Raw genomic sequence first — 18,189 nt, forward strand, 5'->3', positions numbered from 1 at the left:
ATCTGCAAGCTAACGTTGTGTCTGAAAACTGTAGTTGTTTATGCCGATTTCGTGATGAAGTACATAAAAGGGGCTGGAATCAATTTCGATCTAGATCAGCATGTAAAGCAGTTTATAAGGGCAGTCCTTCAATGAATCGGAGCCTAGATGAGGATGTGTTTTAACTTAGGAAGCTTCGCATTCATGAGGAATAAATAAAATGAATAACAAGAAACATCAAGTTCCTTGGTAAACCAAATGTAGTTCGTTTCACTCCCTGTCGGAATTAACACCATCCCGATTCTTAGCAGTTCGATTCGCCTGATAGGATAACTACAATGCATGATGTTACAGGATGGCACACCTGAGCAGACAAAATCGCTGGAGCATTGTGAGATTAGCACTTAAACCACCTTCGCAGGATACCCATGCTGACTCAGTACAACTTGTTGAACTCAGGTGTTTGTGTGGATTCTCCCAGTCTCGGAAAGAATGCCTCTCTTTCAATAAGGATTTGCAAGGAGGCCATTATCTTCGCCAGGGATGCCCACAAGAGTGGCGCGGCACAAACTGAATAAGCAAATAATGCCAAGGCTCTGATAACACCATTTGAGTACCAAGGGAATGCCAACACAAAGAGTGCACCCGCAATTTCCAGCAATGCAGTGAGGACTGCAAGTGGTGGGAGCAGGAAGACATTGATCACAATGGAAGCAAGAGCTGATGAACCAAGCAGATAAAGAGACCAGCCTAGAAGTGGATGCACTGTCCGGGGGATGAGGAAGAAGGGAACAGTATAAGCAGCTAGCATAGACCACAATGCTGCTACCTTGAGCATGCTGTGTAAGAAGGCAGTGTCCTTCTCAGGACGCCTGTTATAGCACAGTTTTGATAAGCTAGGTCGTGCAAGTCGGGTGACCGCTATGACTCCCATGTACAGCATTGACTGGATTAGGATCACCGGTAGCTCAGATCCATACCTGTCCACAACAATTTCCCCAGGGAAAGGTTAGGAAACAAGAGAGCAGATCTCAGTTCTCAAATGTAGTAAAGCATGTCAAATGTGATTCTGAATGCACGTGTAAGACCTCAGTTCTAAATAACAATAAAGCATAACTTCAAAATGTGACCCAGTGATTATTTACCCTCACCATGATAGCAACAGCAGCTGATAATGTTAATACATGGTACATTCTATCCTTTATATCTTTGTAAACTATAAGTATAATCATAACCCTTGTTATCATTGTAAAATGTATGAATCCCACTGTCTATCCCATGATGTGTTTGAGACCAGTAATCTGATTACTCAATATATATCTCAAAACAAAAAATTCAGCAACATCCACAGCTCAGCAAACCACTTCATTTTTGTCTGCTTGTCAAATAAACATACTGGCTTACTGTGTAACTGTTAGAAAGGGACCTTTTATGAATTATTTGGTGCTTATTTTAACTTGTTATGATTTTTTTGCCTATAGAGTTTCAAACTAAGATGCTGAGTTAGGAGTCCATGGATACTGAAGGTCACGGTCAAGCATATTCATGTTTACTTACCCAAGATGCTTTCGACGTTGCTCATGCCATGAAAGGCCTAAAGGCAGAACAGGCCAAGACCACCAATACCATGGTTTAAACCACGGTGCGCTTGGAAAGGTTATTACACTATTTGGTCCACAGGGAATGCTCCAACGAAGCTTAAGATCTGCAATTAGATAAAAACAAATAAGATATCTTCATATAATAATCCCAACTAACAGGAACATTTCCCTCTTGTGTGAAATCAAGAAAAATTAACTCATTGTCATAGCAGCTCTCCATAAAACAAGGTACGTATAATGATTAATCAAAAGAGACCTTTAAAACCAACAACCACATGGATGAAAAAGATAGATGACCATAAGAAAAGAAAGGAATACTGTACTCACAGTAGTAAGAAGCATCCATCTGATAACCAAGAGGAAGCCGATAGGTGCCATCGAGTTTGGTACCATTGGCAGGTGGATGAAACATTGGCTGATCAAGCAATTCAGGAAAGTAGCTAGTTAAAAAGCCCTGATCTGCACCATCTGGGTTCTCCCGTACAATCTCCAGCTCATGAAGCATGTTCTTAAAGACATCCATTGAAGGCTGCAAACCAGAAGGCATACAGAGAGAATTAGAAATAGAATTCTCTTTTTATGCTTTGCAATGTTTGCATGTCCCCATGATCTAAAAGTATAGGGAAGAAAAGTTGGGAAGAAATCTTTAAAACAATATCTAACTGTTGGAGGCACTTCCTAAAAGTAATTTTCTGCAAAACAAACATGCAGAAATTAACTATTCTGAAGGAAAGGTGCATTTTAAGATTTATGCTGGCAAGATTACATAGGAAGGACAGGCCAAATTGGCTGCAGTGTCATTTTGGCTCTGAGAATTGAGAAAATTGAAAATTTCCGTGAATCTAGCCCAGGTGGGATCTGCCATACTTTTACACACAGTTCTCATGAACAAATCATGTTCAATTGACTAAAATCAATTTTTTTGTTGAGACTTAAACAATCCTGCACAACAACCAAAAAAAACTGTAGATCGCCCTATAATGGAGTCAGACCTAAACACACTCTTAGTCTAAAGCGGGGCAGGAGCGTTTGCCTGATCTGCCTTCCCACATTTTCTGACCCCACCAAATCGCAAATTTGTATGCTATATTGTTACCAAATCAACTGCATCACAAGTTGTTATAGCTCTAGCCTACTTCATTGGAAATGAAAAAGAAACTCTATCCTCAACCCCTCCAAAGACCCCACAAAATTTGTCCATGCTGGTGCATTTAATCATTTATAGTACGACTGCAACTCAATGACCCAATCTAATTATATATTGCTCGCTCGCTAATAACTCTTTACAAGACAGGCTGATGTATTGACAGTGTGCATTTCCATGAAAAGCGATCCTTACTGTCAGAACATCGCAGCTCATATATACATCCATCTAATGGAATACTCAGAACTCCAAATCAACTGATGAACAGAAGACTTTATTTTATATCTGGTAAGTGGTGATACAAGACTACTTCAAGGACTCCAAAATTATCCGTAGTGAAAAACATTCTAGAAAGAAGAAAGCAATTGAAAGGAACATTTGCAGCACATCAGAGATCAAATTTGTTTGTGATAAAGAGACTAAGAGAGAATAATTGATAATACCTGAAGGACAAAGAGGCCAGTGTGGAAGATGCACGGATTGATGAAGACAGCACAGAATTGACCACACTGGAAGAGCTCATCAGTTTTTTGGATGAAAAGGTTGTCAGAGTCCAGCATAACAACTCGATCATATGACACCAAGCTCCACGCATAAAGCTTGTTTAGAGTCAGCTTGAACCGAGTGTTGAAGTTGCCTTGATTCTCATATGGGTTCTTCAAGTTCGCCACTGAAACCACCTTCACCCCATCCTCCTCTTTCCTGTTTGTGATTAAAAGAACATTTAAATGAATGGGCAATCAATAATCGTACTGCAGTAGTTTAGCAAGCTAGTCCAATCATTATACATGTGCATCCCATTCTAAAGAATCTAAACTAAATTAAGCGGGAAATCATCTTCTTAGATTATCCATGTGTGTACTAGCTACCTAGTCAGCTAATCCATCCTTTGGCTAGTCATACTGCCAGTCAAACAAACTCTCTGCCATAATTAATTTATGGCATAATCAGATAATGCATTAAGAAATATCTTTGTATATACAGTAACCTGTGACAGCCAGCAGGTCTTCAAAGACAAATACCAAACATCACATAGCAGGCATTAGAAAACCAACAACTAGATTGTGATACAATGTATGCCTCACAGGGTCTACTTAGAGGAGAAACTCTCTAAATTATCACAAGTGAAAACCTTAGAGAGGGGACCCACTTTTGATCCTTATCAGAATACAAAATGAAAGTTTTATTTTATAGTACCTGTAGATTTCATTAAAAAAAAAAATCATAGACGCTAGTCAGTACTTGTCTTAGTAGTTTTCCCAACCGAGTTAAATTTTCTGTAAGTTTTATAAGAACAACTGATTTGACATATATAATTAGATTTCATATAACCCAGTAAAATTCCATGATGCAGTCTAATCATCTCTTCTAACTCATACAGATCTCTAACCAAATACTAGAAATCTAACGAAATCAAAGAGCTCAACAAAGTCCCCATCTCTGAGTGATTATTTATTGTTATTTTAGAAATATAGAAGACAAATCTCAGAAGAAAGAAGCTAAGGTCTAGTTTAATTTCTTTGTTTTCTCTTTTACTTTCTTCTTTCTTTGACATAAAACCACGTCTACTAATTTGCAAATTGTTATGAAATTGTCAAAAGTTTCGGACTTTGGAAGTGGACATCCATCATCTTCTTCAACTCTTCATCCTTCATCATCCCAAATACAGAAAGTCAACAACGCAAAAGACAATAACACCCCCGCAGAAATCGCAGGCCACGGGAAAGGGTATTTTGGGAAACGCAAGAGAATACATCCATGGCGGTATCTAAGTATCTACTAGTTAGTCTGGTCCGCTTCTTCTCCTCCTCCTCCCTCAAAATTAACCCCCCAACCCCCAAGCAAAGAGGGAGAAGAAAAGTTTGCATCATCTTCCTAGCTCCGTCGGCCATTAATGGGCAATGATAGGCAGACTAAAGATTGCACATCGCAGTCCGCACCGGCAGAGCAGAATAAAAACGTCAAATTTCCAAGTCCCAGGTCATTAGATTTTCGATATTTTCAAGGAATAAGCTAACGGAGTGAAGGATAAGATAACGGAGATAAATAAACGTACAGTGTTTGGACCCATCGGATTGGGACGTCGACGGAGGCGATGACGACGCGGTCGGCATCGACGCCAAGATTCGCGAGAGATCTCATCATCACACGAGTGGCGACGTAGAACTCGTAATCCCGCGGCGTCCCCATGTACATCATCGCCGCATACGCGTGCCGCCTTCTTCCCTCCCCCTCCGCCGCCTCCGCTGCCATCGCCGCGACCGCCACCATCGCCACCACCGCTGCCGCCCACCGCGAGAGGCCTCCCCGCCTTCCCCTGCTTCCCAACTCCATCACTCGCGACTCCGAGGCAACCCAACGATAGAACTGGGTAATAAACCCTAGTTTGAGGCTAGTACAGATCGGATCTTGCTCTCTGGCGCAACTCTTCCTCCCCCATTACCCAGATCTCGGCGACGGTTCAGAGACGACTCTCACCTCTACCTCCTCATCCTCTTCCCGAACTCCATTGCCGGAGCTCCGGTGGGATGTGCGTGTACAGAGAGAAAGAGCCGGTGAGAGATTTCTAGTGAGAGAAAGAGGCGCAGTGCGCGTCTTTGTTGTCTTTTTAACAAGAAGGGTACAGCAAAGAAAGAGGAATCGGCTTTGTATTCTATACTATTGTATTCTTTTTATATATATAATATTAAAAATTTTATATTTATCACCATATATTTTAATATATTTATGCTAATTTTATCTTCCTCCTCTTTGCGAATCGAGTTCTATATAAATTAATTATATTAAAAATATTATCAGCTAAATTATACTAATTTAACTTATTAGACTCTAACATATATTCAATTCAACTCAACACAGCTCGATTAAAGCAGAATACCAAATCTATCAGATACCTTTTAACTTTTTTCCGAATCTTAGACTCGAAATTAAAGCAAATGGACAGTGTGATTGCTCCGATTATGGCTTAATTCATAAGTTTGATTACCCTCTATTTAAAATACCTAAATTGCTGAAATCTAATTGATTTAAATTTTAATGAGTAAAATAGAAAAGAAGAATCGTAAGAGAACATAATTAATTGAATTCCTACTCGTTCCAATTAATTTACGTAGATGAATTTTAATTAACATGGTTGCTTTAGTGCTAGTTTTAATGTTGATGATTAGGTTAGTGAAGAATGAACTAGTGATGCGAGATTTTTTGTTACTTGCTTTCAAAATATAAAATGTTTAGAGTTTTTTAGCCAATGATTATGATTAATACATTGGGGAGATATAAGGTGTCATCTTATAATAAATACACATTTTTTATAATAAAATACGCATAATTTATAGAAGTGATGCGTGCAAATACTAATTTTTATTATTTTAAAAAATAAAAAGCACTCTTTTTTAATGCAAATGCCCCACTTCGAATCCATAATGATATATTATTAGATTATATTTTTATTCTCTATATGTATATATATATATATTAAAATTTACTTATTTACTTATATATTTAGAAATGTTGATATTTATATTGTTTACATGATTACTTTTAAAACTTTTTTATGATAAATAGCTCTTTGGAGTTAACTAACCTTTAAATTTAAATAATTTAAAAGTGAAAAATTGATTATTGTAGTTTTCAATTATGTCACTTAGTTAGGAAATTTTTTGTCCTTTTATATTATATTATTCAACCTTGATCTAGAAGTTACTAGAAGGCATATATAATATATGTTATGAATGATATATATATATATACAAATATTAAACTAAAATGCATGTAAGAGTTTATTTAAAGGTATACACGCACACACAAAAAAAAATCCTCGATTATTAATCAAGTTTGAAAGTGTTATCTTCCATTTGTGTCATCTTTAACGATATTAAAATGCATCAAAAACTTATGTGAACTTGGTTCTCTCCTTCGGATCTTTGTTTGTGTTGTATGAATTTTTTTTAAGTCAAAGTCTATTTCTTGATCGTGTTTTCAAGTTCAGGTTGTATGGAATAAGAAAGTTATTGTTTAGTTAAATTAATTTTAAAAAATGGTATGAAATAAGAAAATGAGAATGATAAATTAACAGATAAGAATAAGTTAAGTTATTATTTAATTACATAATAATAAAACTTTATTTGAAAATAAAAAACTATATCTATTTCGTAAATGAATGAACGAGTGCTTATTGGAATCCAACGTAGAAATCCAAAATAGTCCAACTGAAAGTTATAAGAGAAGATACTAAAATGAAAGTATAGCCTAAGGTTGAATACTATTCAAAAGGATTGCGACGTATGAAAAGGTTAGCAATTATTATAGTTCTTAATATCAATAGTGTAACGCTTCTTCCAGTTCCTATAAAGTACCTTGAAATGCAATTAATCATTTGACATTTTATGTGCCTAAAAGACTAAAACAAAGACATTTAGCTAACCAAAGAATGTAAAGGAAAACATTGAATCGAAATCCACATAGTTCATACACGTATAGATAGATATAAGTTATCTGAAAATAATAATAATAATAAATTTTCACTAAAAGTACCTAAGTCCACATGCCGAGACTATTCCTCGGAATATGTTGACGTGGAAACTTGGCCCTAAGTTAGTGGTCCACATGAAAAAGAGATGGTATATTTAATTTGGGTCAGTATAAATATCACCACCAACGAGTCCACCTCTGCCTCTTGGTTTTGAAATTTTAGTGCATTGGCATTGGCATTGGCATTGGCATTGGCATTGGCATTGGCATTGGTAGGTGGTGGAATCCTAATCTCCTTTGCTTCCCACCTTATGTTCCTTTCACTATATATAGAGTATAGAGGAGTGCATGCCAATAATATTTGTATTGTTTTATAAAGGATTTTTGCTAATTTAGATTGAGATAGAACAAACTTTGTCTAAATATGCTAGATGGCCAATAAACCTAAAATTAATTAATGCATATTAGGGCTTAGCACGCCTTTCCATACAATGTGACTGGCTCTCTTACCATTTTATATTATTAATTAGTTTAAAACTCTATATCATGTATGAGTAGGGATTTGGTCAAGCTGAGTTTGTTTAAACACAGTTTGAAATTATATATGTGTGTGTGTGTGTGTGTATGTGGCATGCATAAGTATATTTATTAGTGTATTTTAAATATTTTATAATTAAATACTTATTTATATATTTTTTAATTAAAATTTGCATAAAATGAGTTATATGTGATATCAGGTGAAGGGTGCAATTAAGCTCACACTATGATGATCACATTTTAGTCTTTGTGTTTAAAATGGCTTCATTAACTATATTTATTAATAGTTTACTAGGTAAACTAGACTTATACAGATATCTAACTAATACTTAAGATAAGATATGCACATAAAATTATCCTTAAAAAGATAATCTTATGCACTTAGTTTTTAAAATGCTTTCAATCTCTCCTCATAGATCTCCTTGTATCACATTTTTATAAGAATTTCTCTTGTCACATTGAAGAAGACAACATGCATTGAATTCTAATAATTAAGTGCACTCATCTCAATATTCTTCCAACTAGATCTCTATTCATATAGAGAAATAAAGGCATGATATATTACACTAAATTAGCTACGTCAGCCATCTTAATTGGATGCTATTAAGCATCAGTCAACTAATAATCTTAGTCAAAAACCAGTTAATCTTTCCTTGTTATAGGAAAAAAAAAAAACTTCATTTGCAGGTGATAAATTTGATGATTAATGAAAGATGCACCTTGGAAGTCAACAATTAGATGCAACCAAATCTTATCTATATTAGTAGGTATCTTGGAAAGCGTTAGTCTGGGGAAGGTGCAGGTTTGGATAGCCAACTTGCCATGCAATGCCAGAGTAATTAGATGAATATTTAAGATTGGTGGCAGACTAATTATTATAATCTCACGGCATGGCAATATTAATTTAAATTTCTCTCCACTTTGGCTCTTCATTAGGATATTATCATTGTCATTGTGAGGTTGATTTGGCTTTGGATTAGTTCAATAGTTACGTGACTACGTGAGTCTATATATTAGAAAAAAATAATTAGAAAAGATCCTAAAAAAGAGTAATAGTTTAGAGTAGCTAAGTGTAGTGGGCCGGAGTCACGAAATTTGCATGCAGAAACCACAGGTTGCTTTCTGTTGCGTCGAGATGGGATTCTCCTCAACCTTTTAACTTTCTCCTCGTCCTACGTTACCGTTCTTTTAGGTTTGGAATAAAGCTTTTTGTTTTTGTTTTCTTTTGTCATGACAGGAGTACAAACAAGAGTGTAGATGGAGAAAAGCATGAAGAAGAGGAAGAAGAAGAAGAAGAAGAAGAAGAAGAAGAAGGAAAGGGTGGATGGGGATAAAAAGGAGGGAGAGAGAGAGAGAAAAAGAAGTTTGAGAGGGATGTATCCGGATCTCTTTGTTTTGGAGCTAGCATTATGGTTTGAAATAGAGTGTCGAATTGGAGATAAAGAGAAAAGGAGGGGTTAATGTAGAAATGTAGGGAATAAAGAAAGGGGGTGTGGTGGCGTACGTGGAGTAATGCACGCTGACACAGGAGGCACGAGCCAAAGACCAAGCCCTCGTACTGTCTCGTTTACGATTTCTTGTTTAGAGCGTAGAAGCCGTTGCCGACAACGGAGGCCATCACGTTGGGTGTGCTACCACTGGCCTCGTGGCTGTTATATAATTGGATATTTTTTTAACGTAATTATTATCACTCAAAAAGTTTCAAAATATCGTAATTGGCACCATATTTTCTATAAATATTTTAATTGCCACTGAAATTTTTGAACTCTTTTTTGAAATGACTATTATAATTAAATATTTCTAATAAATAGTTATTAAAGTTAATAAATAAAATTAGATGACTAAAATGCCCTCTCTTTCTTAAGTTGTATGAAATAAGATATATTTAGTTGTACTATAATAATACATACAAGGATAAAATAATTTTTTTAGATCTAAATTGTGTTCTAATTATGACTAGATAGATTTAACTAATGGAGTTATATTTTAAAAAGAGCACAATTTATTTCAACGGCAGTTGTGGTATTACGATGCAGTGACAAGTATGATACTTTAAAAGTTTTCGTGATAATTAAATAAAAATTTCTATATAGTTACTTATATAACTTTGTAGAAACTAGTTATTATCTTTAACTTGTGGACTACTAATAACTTGTTTCTCTGGTTATTTAGGCTTGGCTTGCTTTGTTCTTACGTAATTAACTTGGATTTGACAGGATAAATAATACGAATTATCTTAAGGCAATATGATATGTTTCAGATTGGGCAAACTGTGTCTTTAAACCAAGGCCTGCCAGGCCCGAGAACATTGTATAAATTTGGGTCTGGGCCTAAGCTAAAACAGTCACAGGCCGAGACTATTCGAGCTAACCACAGATATAACTTTACTGAGAAGAAATCGATAGCTCAAATGAATTGAAGAACAAGGGAAGGAACCCAAATGTCTAAAAGAAGAAGAAAAGAGTTTAACTGGGGAACAAGTAAGAAGCTTACAAAAGGTAAACACAACGAATGGCCTTCTAAAATAAGACCAGTTACATGCCAAATGCTCAGTGTTCTTCCTTTAGAACATTTATTATTGTCCAGAAGACCATCATTAGTCTTATATATAAGATTATAGACACAGAAGGACAGAACATAGTGCATAGTTTATGATGATGTATCCTTCTTCCATTTGACCAACAACTTGAGAAACTCCATTACCTGCGGATAGAAAATGAAGGGCAACTTTTGTCAACAATTGAAAGAAAATAATGGCATGCTTTACATGATATGACCAACAGAAGAAAGATTCACTTGCCTCAGATGGGTCTCTCAGAGAATAGAAGGCATCAGTTTCTTTGGGCACAGGAGATACTAAAATTCCATAGCCACGGTTTCCTTTTCTCAGAACCTAACATGAGCCAAGAAGAAAAACTTATGAATCCAAAAGGTAAAACAACTTCAAGCATATCCCCCATCGATACTACCGTAAGAGATACAATTAATGCGCTAAAATACCTTAAATGCATCTTCATCTGTGCGGTCATCTCCAACATAAATAGGGAGCACATCATCACAATCACTACATCCAAGTGATTCGAGCAAAAATTCAACAGCTTTCCCCTTGTCCCAATCAATCACTGGACGAACTTCTAAAACCTATACAACAATGATAAAGCTCGTAAGATGCCAATTTTAGGAGGGGGAATTATGCATAGCATCACGATTAGATTTCTTGTTCTACCTTCCGTCCATGAGTTAATCGTAGACGAGGATAGGACTTCAGGATATGATTCACACTTTGTGCAACCAGATTCCAACGCTGGAAGAGAATAGTCAGAAGGAAAAGGGACCATAGGTTAGCCCATAATTCTTGTCCCTAAAAATGAAAACAACCATGCAAATGAAACTTCTGGACTTGGATCTTACCTTCTTATCTACATTACGGTAATGTACAGAGACGCAAAACCTATTGTTCTCAACTTTGGCACCGGGAATTCCTTTAGTACTCTCAACGAGGGAACTAAAAACCTGTAAGATAGAACACAATCAATTCATGGTCCTTACTACAGGAGGATCCAAATTCTTAGCTGCAAGTGTCAATCAGGCAAAGATACCTCGTCGATCATAGGTAGGAATTCACTTGCAGGCTGGAAGAGATTCACCTCCTTACCCTGCAAACAGAATAATTAAATAAGGGGAGAAGTTAAATAACATGAACACAGTAATAGACGAGAAAAAATGTAACAAAATAGATATTTGTCCTCAAGATAAAAAGAAAATAATGCAACAAAAGCTTCTTCACCTGCTTGTCGGTCGACCTAACGCAGTTCGGATGGTCAACAATGGACTCAGCTTTTCTAACTGGGCCCATTATGTCCATTCCATGACTACCAGCATAATGAAGTTCTGGAAGTTTTACGAACTCAAAAACCTGTCAGGAGTGAAAAAGAAACAATACTGGTCAGAAAACAAGGAATTCCCGGAACGGAAAAAGCACATCAGCAATAGTACGGTAACAAGATTACAAAATAAATAGCCCTTGAAGGATGCTTAATAGGATACCTTATCACGAGACCTTCCACTGATAATTGCAGTAGGAAAATACTTTGCAACACCTTTAACGGTTGCACGCATCTGAGAGACAAAGGTTTGTTAGATATAATTCCAGCAATATTTAAGTGCATCACACGATAATTTTACCAAATATATGCAGTCTGCAACTAAAAATACTACAGCACAAGTGAATTCACTCACGGCATCGGACATGATAGCATTGTCAGGGTTGTCCACTATAGGTGAAAGAGTTCCGTCATAATCCAAAAACAGTGCTATCTTCTTGCCTTTAGCACGGGCAATGATCTGTTCAAACCAAGTTAACGCTGATGGATACTTCGTCTGCAAAAAAAAGGGGAGCACACCGATATACCATGAGCATCTCTTGCCATACACTGACAACTATTTCCTTTCATGAAAAAAAAAATGAAAATTTTAAATTTACCAGCCAATTATAATAAGCTTGATCCATTTCATCAAGGCCCAAATCCTTGCTTGGCTTCTTGCGAGGAGGTGAAGAGGATCTCATAGCATCAAGCCAACCACTAATATGGACTTCATCGAGCTTACCAGATATAAGTTTTCTTTTAGGAATATTCATATAAAGACCAGAAGAAGTATAACCAGCAGTTGCTGCCATCAGATTTGAAGGTAACCCCAATTTGCTTATGGGCAGAGGCTCAGCAATAACAGGGGAACTATGATTGTTCTTCAAATCCATAAGATCCAAATTAGCACAGCAGGTCTTTACAGTATGATGTTTTACAGACAATTCCAACTCGTCAAATATTAAGTTCTCACTGTAATATCTACCCAACCCTCTTATCGATAAAAAACCACTTCTTCAATGTGTTCTTGTCACTGCAGATGTGCATGCAGTCCATCAAAAGATCACTTCCTGAAAACTGAATTGCAAAATAATGTCACATAAGAAACAGACTACAGACTAAGAAAATTTTCAGAATGAGAAAAATGTATACCTTCTCATTGCCAGCACAGCAAAGCACTTATTCAGGCAATCATAACTTCCAAAGATGAAGGAGCATGAGAAGTTCAAATGGCTCTCACTTTGATCAGAAGAACTTGCACCCTGCATGAAGCACCAAAGTACAGAAACATCCTTCAATTGAACAAAATCAACAATGCGTGACCTAAGATATTCAAACCAACTAATCACTTATATATTGGCCAGTTCTGCAGTTTCAGAGAGAGAGAACCAAAAAAGGGCATATCCAAAATTCTTCGATTTAGAAGAGAAATCAAAGATTAAACACATCACATGGGCCATAAACTACAGAAGGTAAACATCAATCATATGCTACAAACCTGATATACATGTGTTACGCAAAAGGGAAAAAGAAATCGCCACGGTTTTTTGTTGTATAAATCTCCAGCAAATACCTTATTTACTAATCTGACAACGGTTTTCAGTAGGCATTTAAATGAAACATTTAACAAACATAAATCTCTACTGCGCGGCCAGACACGTGAAATGTCGATAAACTTCCGATGTTCAACAACAAGAAAATATCCTACGTCTATAGGATAATTGAATTGTATATTTTAGTAAATGTATTCAATAGAATGAAAAAAAAAATTCAAAAGACAGCTCAACTTTGGAGAGCATGCCAGCTACCGCTTTTATTTCAATTGAACAATAATAAGATTTTTACATAAAAGGATACGAAGGACGGCTTAGGGGCCCTTTGGCTTCTAAGTATTTAGAAAAAAACTACATCTACGCATATGAAGTGTAATATAAAGAATTAGTTTTTAGTCATTGGATTCCATGAGAATCTTTCCAAAGGCTGAGGGCTCATATGGTTCAATTATGTGATCGTCAAAACTCCCTTTCTCAACTTTTAATAGAAAGAAGGAAGAAAAGATATAAAACTTTGTTTATATCGGCTTCTCATTTAACACTACAAATAACAAATACTGCATTTTGAAACACACAAAACCAAACGACCTCTTGGATTTTAAGTATAAACATTATCTAGATAAAAATTAACACAAGAGAATAATTTTAAGATTATACAGGACAATCAAAGGAACTCTTTTTTTCTATTATAGGACGGTAGGACATGCATCAGAAGATCTACCAAATTCGCAGAGGACCGCTCACAGAGAGTAATGGTAAGTAAATAGTGAAAGCTCCACCAAGAAAAAAGCATTTATTGGTGACATTTAACGCGGAATGGGACCGAACTTGGGATCGGTGGGGCTTAAAAAAAAGGACAAGACGACAACAAAGCTTCGCGACGAAATAGCTCGATAAATAACCACAAACACGAGTAAATATAACCGCCTAAAGAGATCTTGAGAATCCAAGACAAGACTTACCAATCAAATAAACAAAAGAAAAAATAATAATAATCGCCAAACACTCATCGTCCAACGAGAAGAAATCAACGAACGGCGAAAGACGACTAAATCAAAGCTTCCATCAAGCCACGAGATGATCTTACGAATGATTCAAAGGAAACACCAAATTGGATCTAAGAAAAAAAAAAAAAGGTAGATCGAACCGCACCTGATCGAAAACCTCGAGCCCTTCGTTCCAACGAATCGAGTCTCTGATGCCGAGATGAAGATTACCAGAGGAGATAGGAGAGAACTTGGAGGAATAGGAATCCTAGAAGAAAGAGGAAGTAAATGATGGGAGAGGAACCACAAGTTCCCTCGCAATCGCTCGCAAGAGAGGAGAGGAGAGGAGAGAGAAGAAGAAGAGAAGAAAGGTGCAAGAGGCCGCGTATTTATAGAGCTTTCTCGTGGACGGAGGAGGCTTAACCCTGAAGCAACCGGTCGTCAATTACCGAGAAACACGAATGATAAGAAACATCCGTTAAATGTAACGGAGGAATCTTTATGGAAAAAAAATAACTGACTCCCTATGTTTTGGGTCCCAGCTCCTAACCTAAACTAATACGACCCAGTAGAATGACTAATATTCTAGGTTTTGCCACGTCGTAGAAGGAAGGATGAAGGTTATAATAAGGGTCAGGAATAATGTGGACATAGAAAAAGCGTTATATTAGTTAGTTTGACGTGATTGCCGTGAGGCCACGGGGAAACCGGGAAAGAGATGCATCCACTTGACTGGTAATCGGCGGTCGCAATCGGTGAACCTGCAAGCGGAGCAACACCTGTTGCTGTCTCAGCCTCAACGTGGACCACGTGGCAGTGTGCTGGAGAGGGGTCCCGCCACGTAAGGTAAACGATTGCCAGGACCGTGTCGTTTTATCCTTTACCCGATGACCGGCAAAAAGCACCAATGACTCGGATCTCCTCTGCGGAAGAACGACAATTATTTCACACACCTTAATCTCTGCTGTCAATCCTACGTGGAAATATATATATATATATTTACTCCAACTTAATAATATCATGTGAGGAACTTTCTAAATACCCGCAGATATATTTATAACATTATCGTGAGGCGGTGAGTTCCGTGGACCTTGGATTCTCTACGGCTTGCGTTGTAGAAATTTCAACCACAACCTTTGTCGTGTGGTGAATTTTATATGTACCAGGATTTAGGACTTGTCAATTTGTCAGGTGGCCGCAGTTTCTACTTTCTACCCTATGGCTGCAGAGAATCCGACTGTCAGCTTCCTTAGTTTGATACCTTGTGCCATAGAAAGAGTTGGAGAGAGAGAGAGAGAAATAGCACACGTAAAGTGACATTAAACTACCAACTACCAAGTCTTTCTTCGGGTCTCTCGCCACCGCTTTGGATTCTTCTCTCCTTTTCTATACACATGACACAGTAATAGAGTAGGATAATAGAACAGAACAGGCACATTCGCCATTTGTTAGTCTTGGTGGGCCTGGTTATAAAGTCTACAGCGAAGCTATAATTTGTTTGAATTTCGATTTAAAAAGACTTCGGATGAACAAGTCTAATCAAGTGTTTCTATACAAAATTAATTTTGAATACTAAGAGAAATTACGTGGAAAGTGTCGACAATATATTTAGTAGTTGAATAACGCGATTGGTATATCTAACGTTACGTCAGCAGTGGTGAGGTGTGAGGAAGGCAGTGCAGTGACTCGGATCTGCGTGGTCAACTTGTCGTAGAACGAGTCTGGTCAGGGGCTATGAGCTCTTTAATTAGAAAGACTTGAATCGTGGCATTTGGAAGAATGAAAAGCTCTCTTGAAGGCCCAATTTAGAAGGCCCATTTTGTTGAGCTAGTGGGAGATTTGATTGGAGACTGGAGAGGGAATAATACAGGAATCTCTAACATAATGCCTCTCTTATCACGCCATTAATCCTTTTACTTGAGTATATATAGAGTATAGAGACTCCTCAAAACGGGTTAATTTAGGAATTTTATATAACGGAAAAATAATAATAGTTTAAATTTAGATAGAATTATAAACACACTTTGGTAAAATTTAGATATAATTTACCCTACTAACTATGTATATAGTTTTATACAGAGAAAGAGGGAGGAAGGCCTACTCGAAAAGTTTCCAATGAACTTTTTCTTCAATCAATGCAGAGGTAAGAAACAGTGACAACATCTTTCTCCCATCAAATCAACCATACAAAATTGGGCTCTTTTGCCCCTTCCCCCCCTTCAAAAATCTCATAATAACCACAATTAATTGCTGGTCCAACTCCGGTTCAAAATAACGGCGCTCGAATCGGCACCCCTTTCTTCCTCCGGTTCAATACCTCAAAACCGGTCACGCCCCTCTTCTTCTGGTCCAGAGCCGAACTCCCATCCGTGCTCCGCGTCGTGCCGCCGCCGCCGCCACAGCTGTAGCTTGACGTGGCGGACGGTGATTCGAGGACGGACTCCGGCATGAGATGTCCTTCGTCGAGCTCGCACGTACTCGGCAGCGGCAGGGACTCGCATTCTCTCAGCTCTTTCTCCAACCCCCCTTCGCTAACCAAGACTTCCTTCACCTGCGCACCCAAATATCTTATAATTCACCATTTTGCGATTCGAATAGCAAAATTGTTAAAATGCTGGGATGCATTTGCTGAAAAAAAAAAGAATTCAAAGAATACCTTGCAAGAGAGAGAGCAAAAGAGGTACTGGTCTTGGAGTGGGCGATCACAAGAGCGGCAAGCATTTCCGGAGCAACGAAAAGGTCTGCTCTGTGAGCGTTCATTTAAAAACACCACCTTGGCGCTGTTCGTCGTGTACGACTGGGAGTACCCACAAAGGAATTTGAGGCAAATCCATGTTAATCAAACAGTATGATCGAATCCAACACTTGGGTTCTCATCAAAATTTGATCCTTGCTTCGCTTGAGAGAGAATATGAAACATTTGCTTTGTTTACCTGGACGGAAGAGCAATCGATCAACTTCTCCAAGTCTTCCACTCGAACCACATCATGGTACACATACCTCCGAATCTTTACAACAGGAGAAGAGGAATTAGTTCGCAGATATATCAGAGAGAAGAGGATAAGAACGGAGGATGATGAGTACTTGGAACAGGCGATGAGGACGGTGAGGAGGGAGGCACTGAGGGCAAAAACTCGAGCAGCAATCGAGGCAAAAGATGTTCTTCTCGTTCTTCTTGTTTGCTTCATGGATCATGCACGGGTTGAAGAACTTCTCACTTAACATGGCTTCGAGCCAGTTTGGCATCCCGCTCGAATAACCCACCTGCCGAAAACTCCAATTTTGTTCAATTCGTCAGCGGAAGATATCAAAACAGAGTCAAAAACCCAAAGAGGAAGAAGAAGGTAGCCCACCATAGTCGCTTTCTCCTTCTACTCGACAGCAGAAGAGGAGAAAAAGAAAGGGAGTAGAAGAAGTACGTAAAAAGAAACAAGAAGAGACAGGGAAAGCCTGCATTTAAGGAGTGCGACAGTGAGAGAGCAATAAAACTACTAATATTATGACTTTTTCCTTTACTAATATTAGTACATTTGGACTCTATTTTTATGTAATTATCAAAACTCTTCAGAGCTGGGATTTAGACCAATCGGCTGGTTCGGGTACTGTGCTCCCACTTCTCCACATCGATCGACGACACCACTGTGAATAATGTGCACCATTTGCTTTTATCCCCCCCCATTATTAATAACGTTATTAAGCTTTCTGGGAAGTAATGTGATATTTCATCAAACATTAAGGATGAAAGAGTGCAATTTAATTTAGAATTAAAATAAATCCTAAGTTCTTAAAAGTGGAAGGAGACAGCTTGGGGAGGGTAGATAGAGAGTGAATCAAGGAATAGGGCAATAGGGTGGCGGAATAGGGTCAGCTGGGGGTAAAAGCGCCATTAAACCCTCTCCCTCGTGAACTGGACCTTCCATGGAGAACCGTTTCCAGTCACCACAAAAGACTTGTAAGATTTTTCCTGTACGTGGTCCTACAGCCTTCGGCGTGCTCTGTCTGATGCGATCACAGCCGTCCGTAGCGTCTTAACGCAGATGTCTGCTTCAGGTG

The 18,189-nt window shown here is 37.8% G+C and overlaps 3 protein-coding genes across 3 annotated transcripts; all 3 read right to left on the reverse strand.

Annotated features, from left to right (window-relative positions):
- Positions 1 to 156: 156 nt before the first annotated feature.
- On the reverse strand, positions 157 to 5,372 carry LOC140783745 (putative glucuronosyltransferase PGSIP8). Its single transcript, XM_073130766.1, has 5 exons — positions 4,781 to 5,372; positions 3,168 to 3,426; positions 1,908 to 2,109; positions 1,537 to 1,684; positions 157 to 959 (listed from the first exon to the last, which is right to left on the reverse strand). Exons 1-5 carry the CDS (start codon positions 5,056 to 5,058, stop codon positions 416 to 418), a joined length of 1,431 nt encoding a protein of 476 aa, XP_072986867.1. The 5' UTR covers positions 5,059 to 5,372; the 3' UTR covers positions 157 to 415.
- Positions 5,373 to 10,114: 4,742 nt separating this feature from the next.
- Positions 10,115 to 14,495, reverse strand: LOC140783207 (probable trehalose-phosphate phosphatase 2). Its single transcript, XM_073129990.1, has 12 exons — positions 14,303 to 14,495; positions 12,750 to 12,859; positions 12,215 to 12,674; positions 11,971 to 12,111; positions 11,779 to 11,850; positions 11,519 to 11,647; positions 11,331 to 11,387; positions 11,143 to 11,244; positions 10,958 to 11,035; positions 10,732 to 10,872; positions 10,532 to 10,624; positions 10,115 to 10,434 (listed from the first exon to the last, which is right to left on the reverse strand). The coding sequence occupies exons 3-12, from the start codon at positions 12,488 to 12,490 to the stop codon at positions 10,381 to 10,383; spliced, it is 1,143 nt and encodes a 380-aa protein (XP_072986091.1). The 5' UTR covers positions 12,491 to 12,674; positions 12,750 to 12,859; positions 14,303 to 14,495; the 3' UTR covers positions 10,115 to 10,380.
- A 1,739-nt stretch (positions 14,496 to 16,234) lies between these two features.
- Positions 16,235 to 17,549, reverse strand: LOC140784711 (protein RGF1 INDUCIBLE TRANSCRIPTION FACTOR 1-like). Its single transcript, XM_073132240.1, has 5 exons — positions 17,490 to 17,549; positions 17,221 to 17,400; positions 17,070 to 17,144; positions 16,793 to 16,933; positions 16,235 to 16,687 (listed from the first exon to the last, which is right to left on the reverse strand). Exons 1-5 carry the CDS (start codon positions 17,490 to 17,492, stop codon positions 16,403 to 16,405), a joined length of 684 nt encoding a protein of 227 aa, XP_072988341.1. The 5' UTR covers positions 17,493 to 17,549; the 3' UTR covers positions 16,235 to 16,402.
- Positions 17,550 to 18,189: the final 640 nt, after the last annotated feature.

Source organism: Typha latifolia, chromosome 3 (assembly GCF_019914945.1).
Source record: "Typha latifolia isolate L0001 chromosome 3, TyphaL0001v2, whole genome shotgun sequence".
NCBI lineage: Eukaryota > Viridiplantae > Streptophyta > Magnoliopsida > Poales > Typhaceae > Typha > Typha latifolia.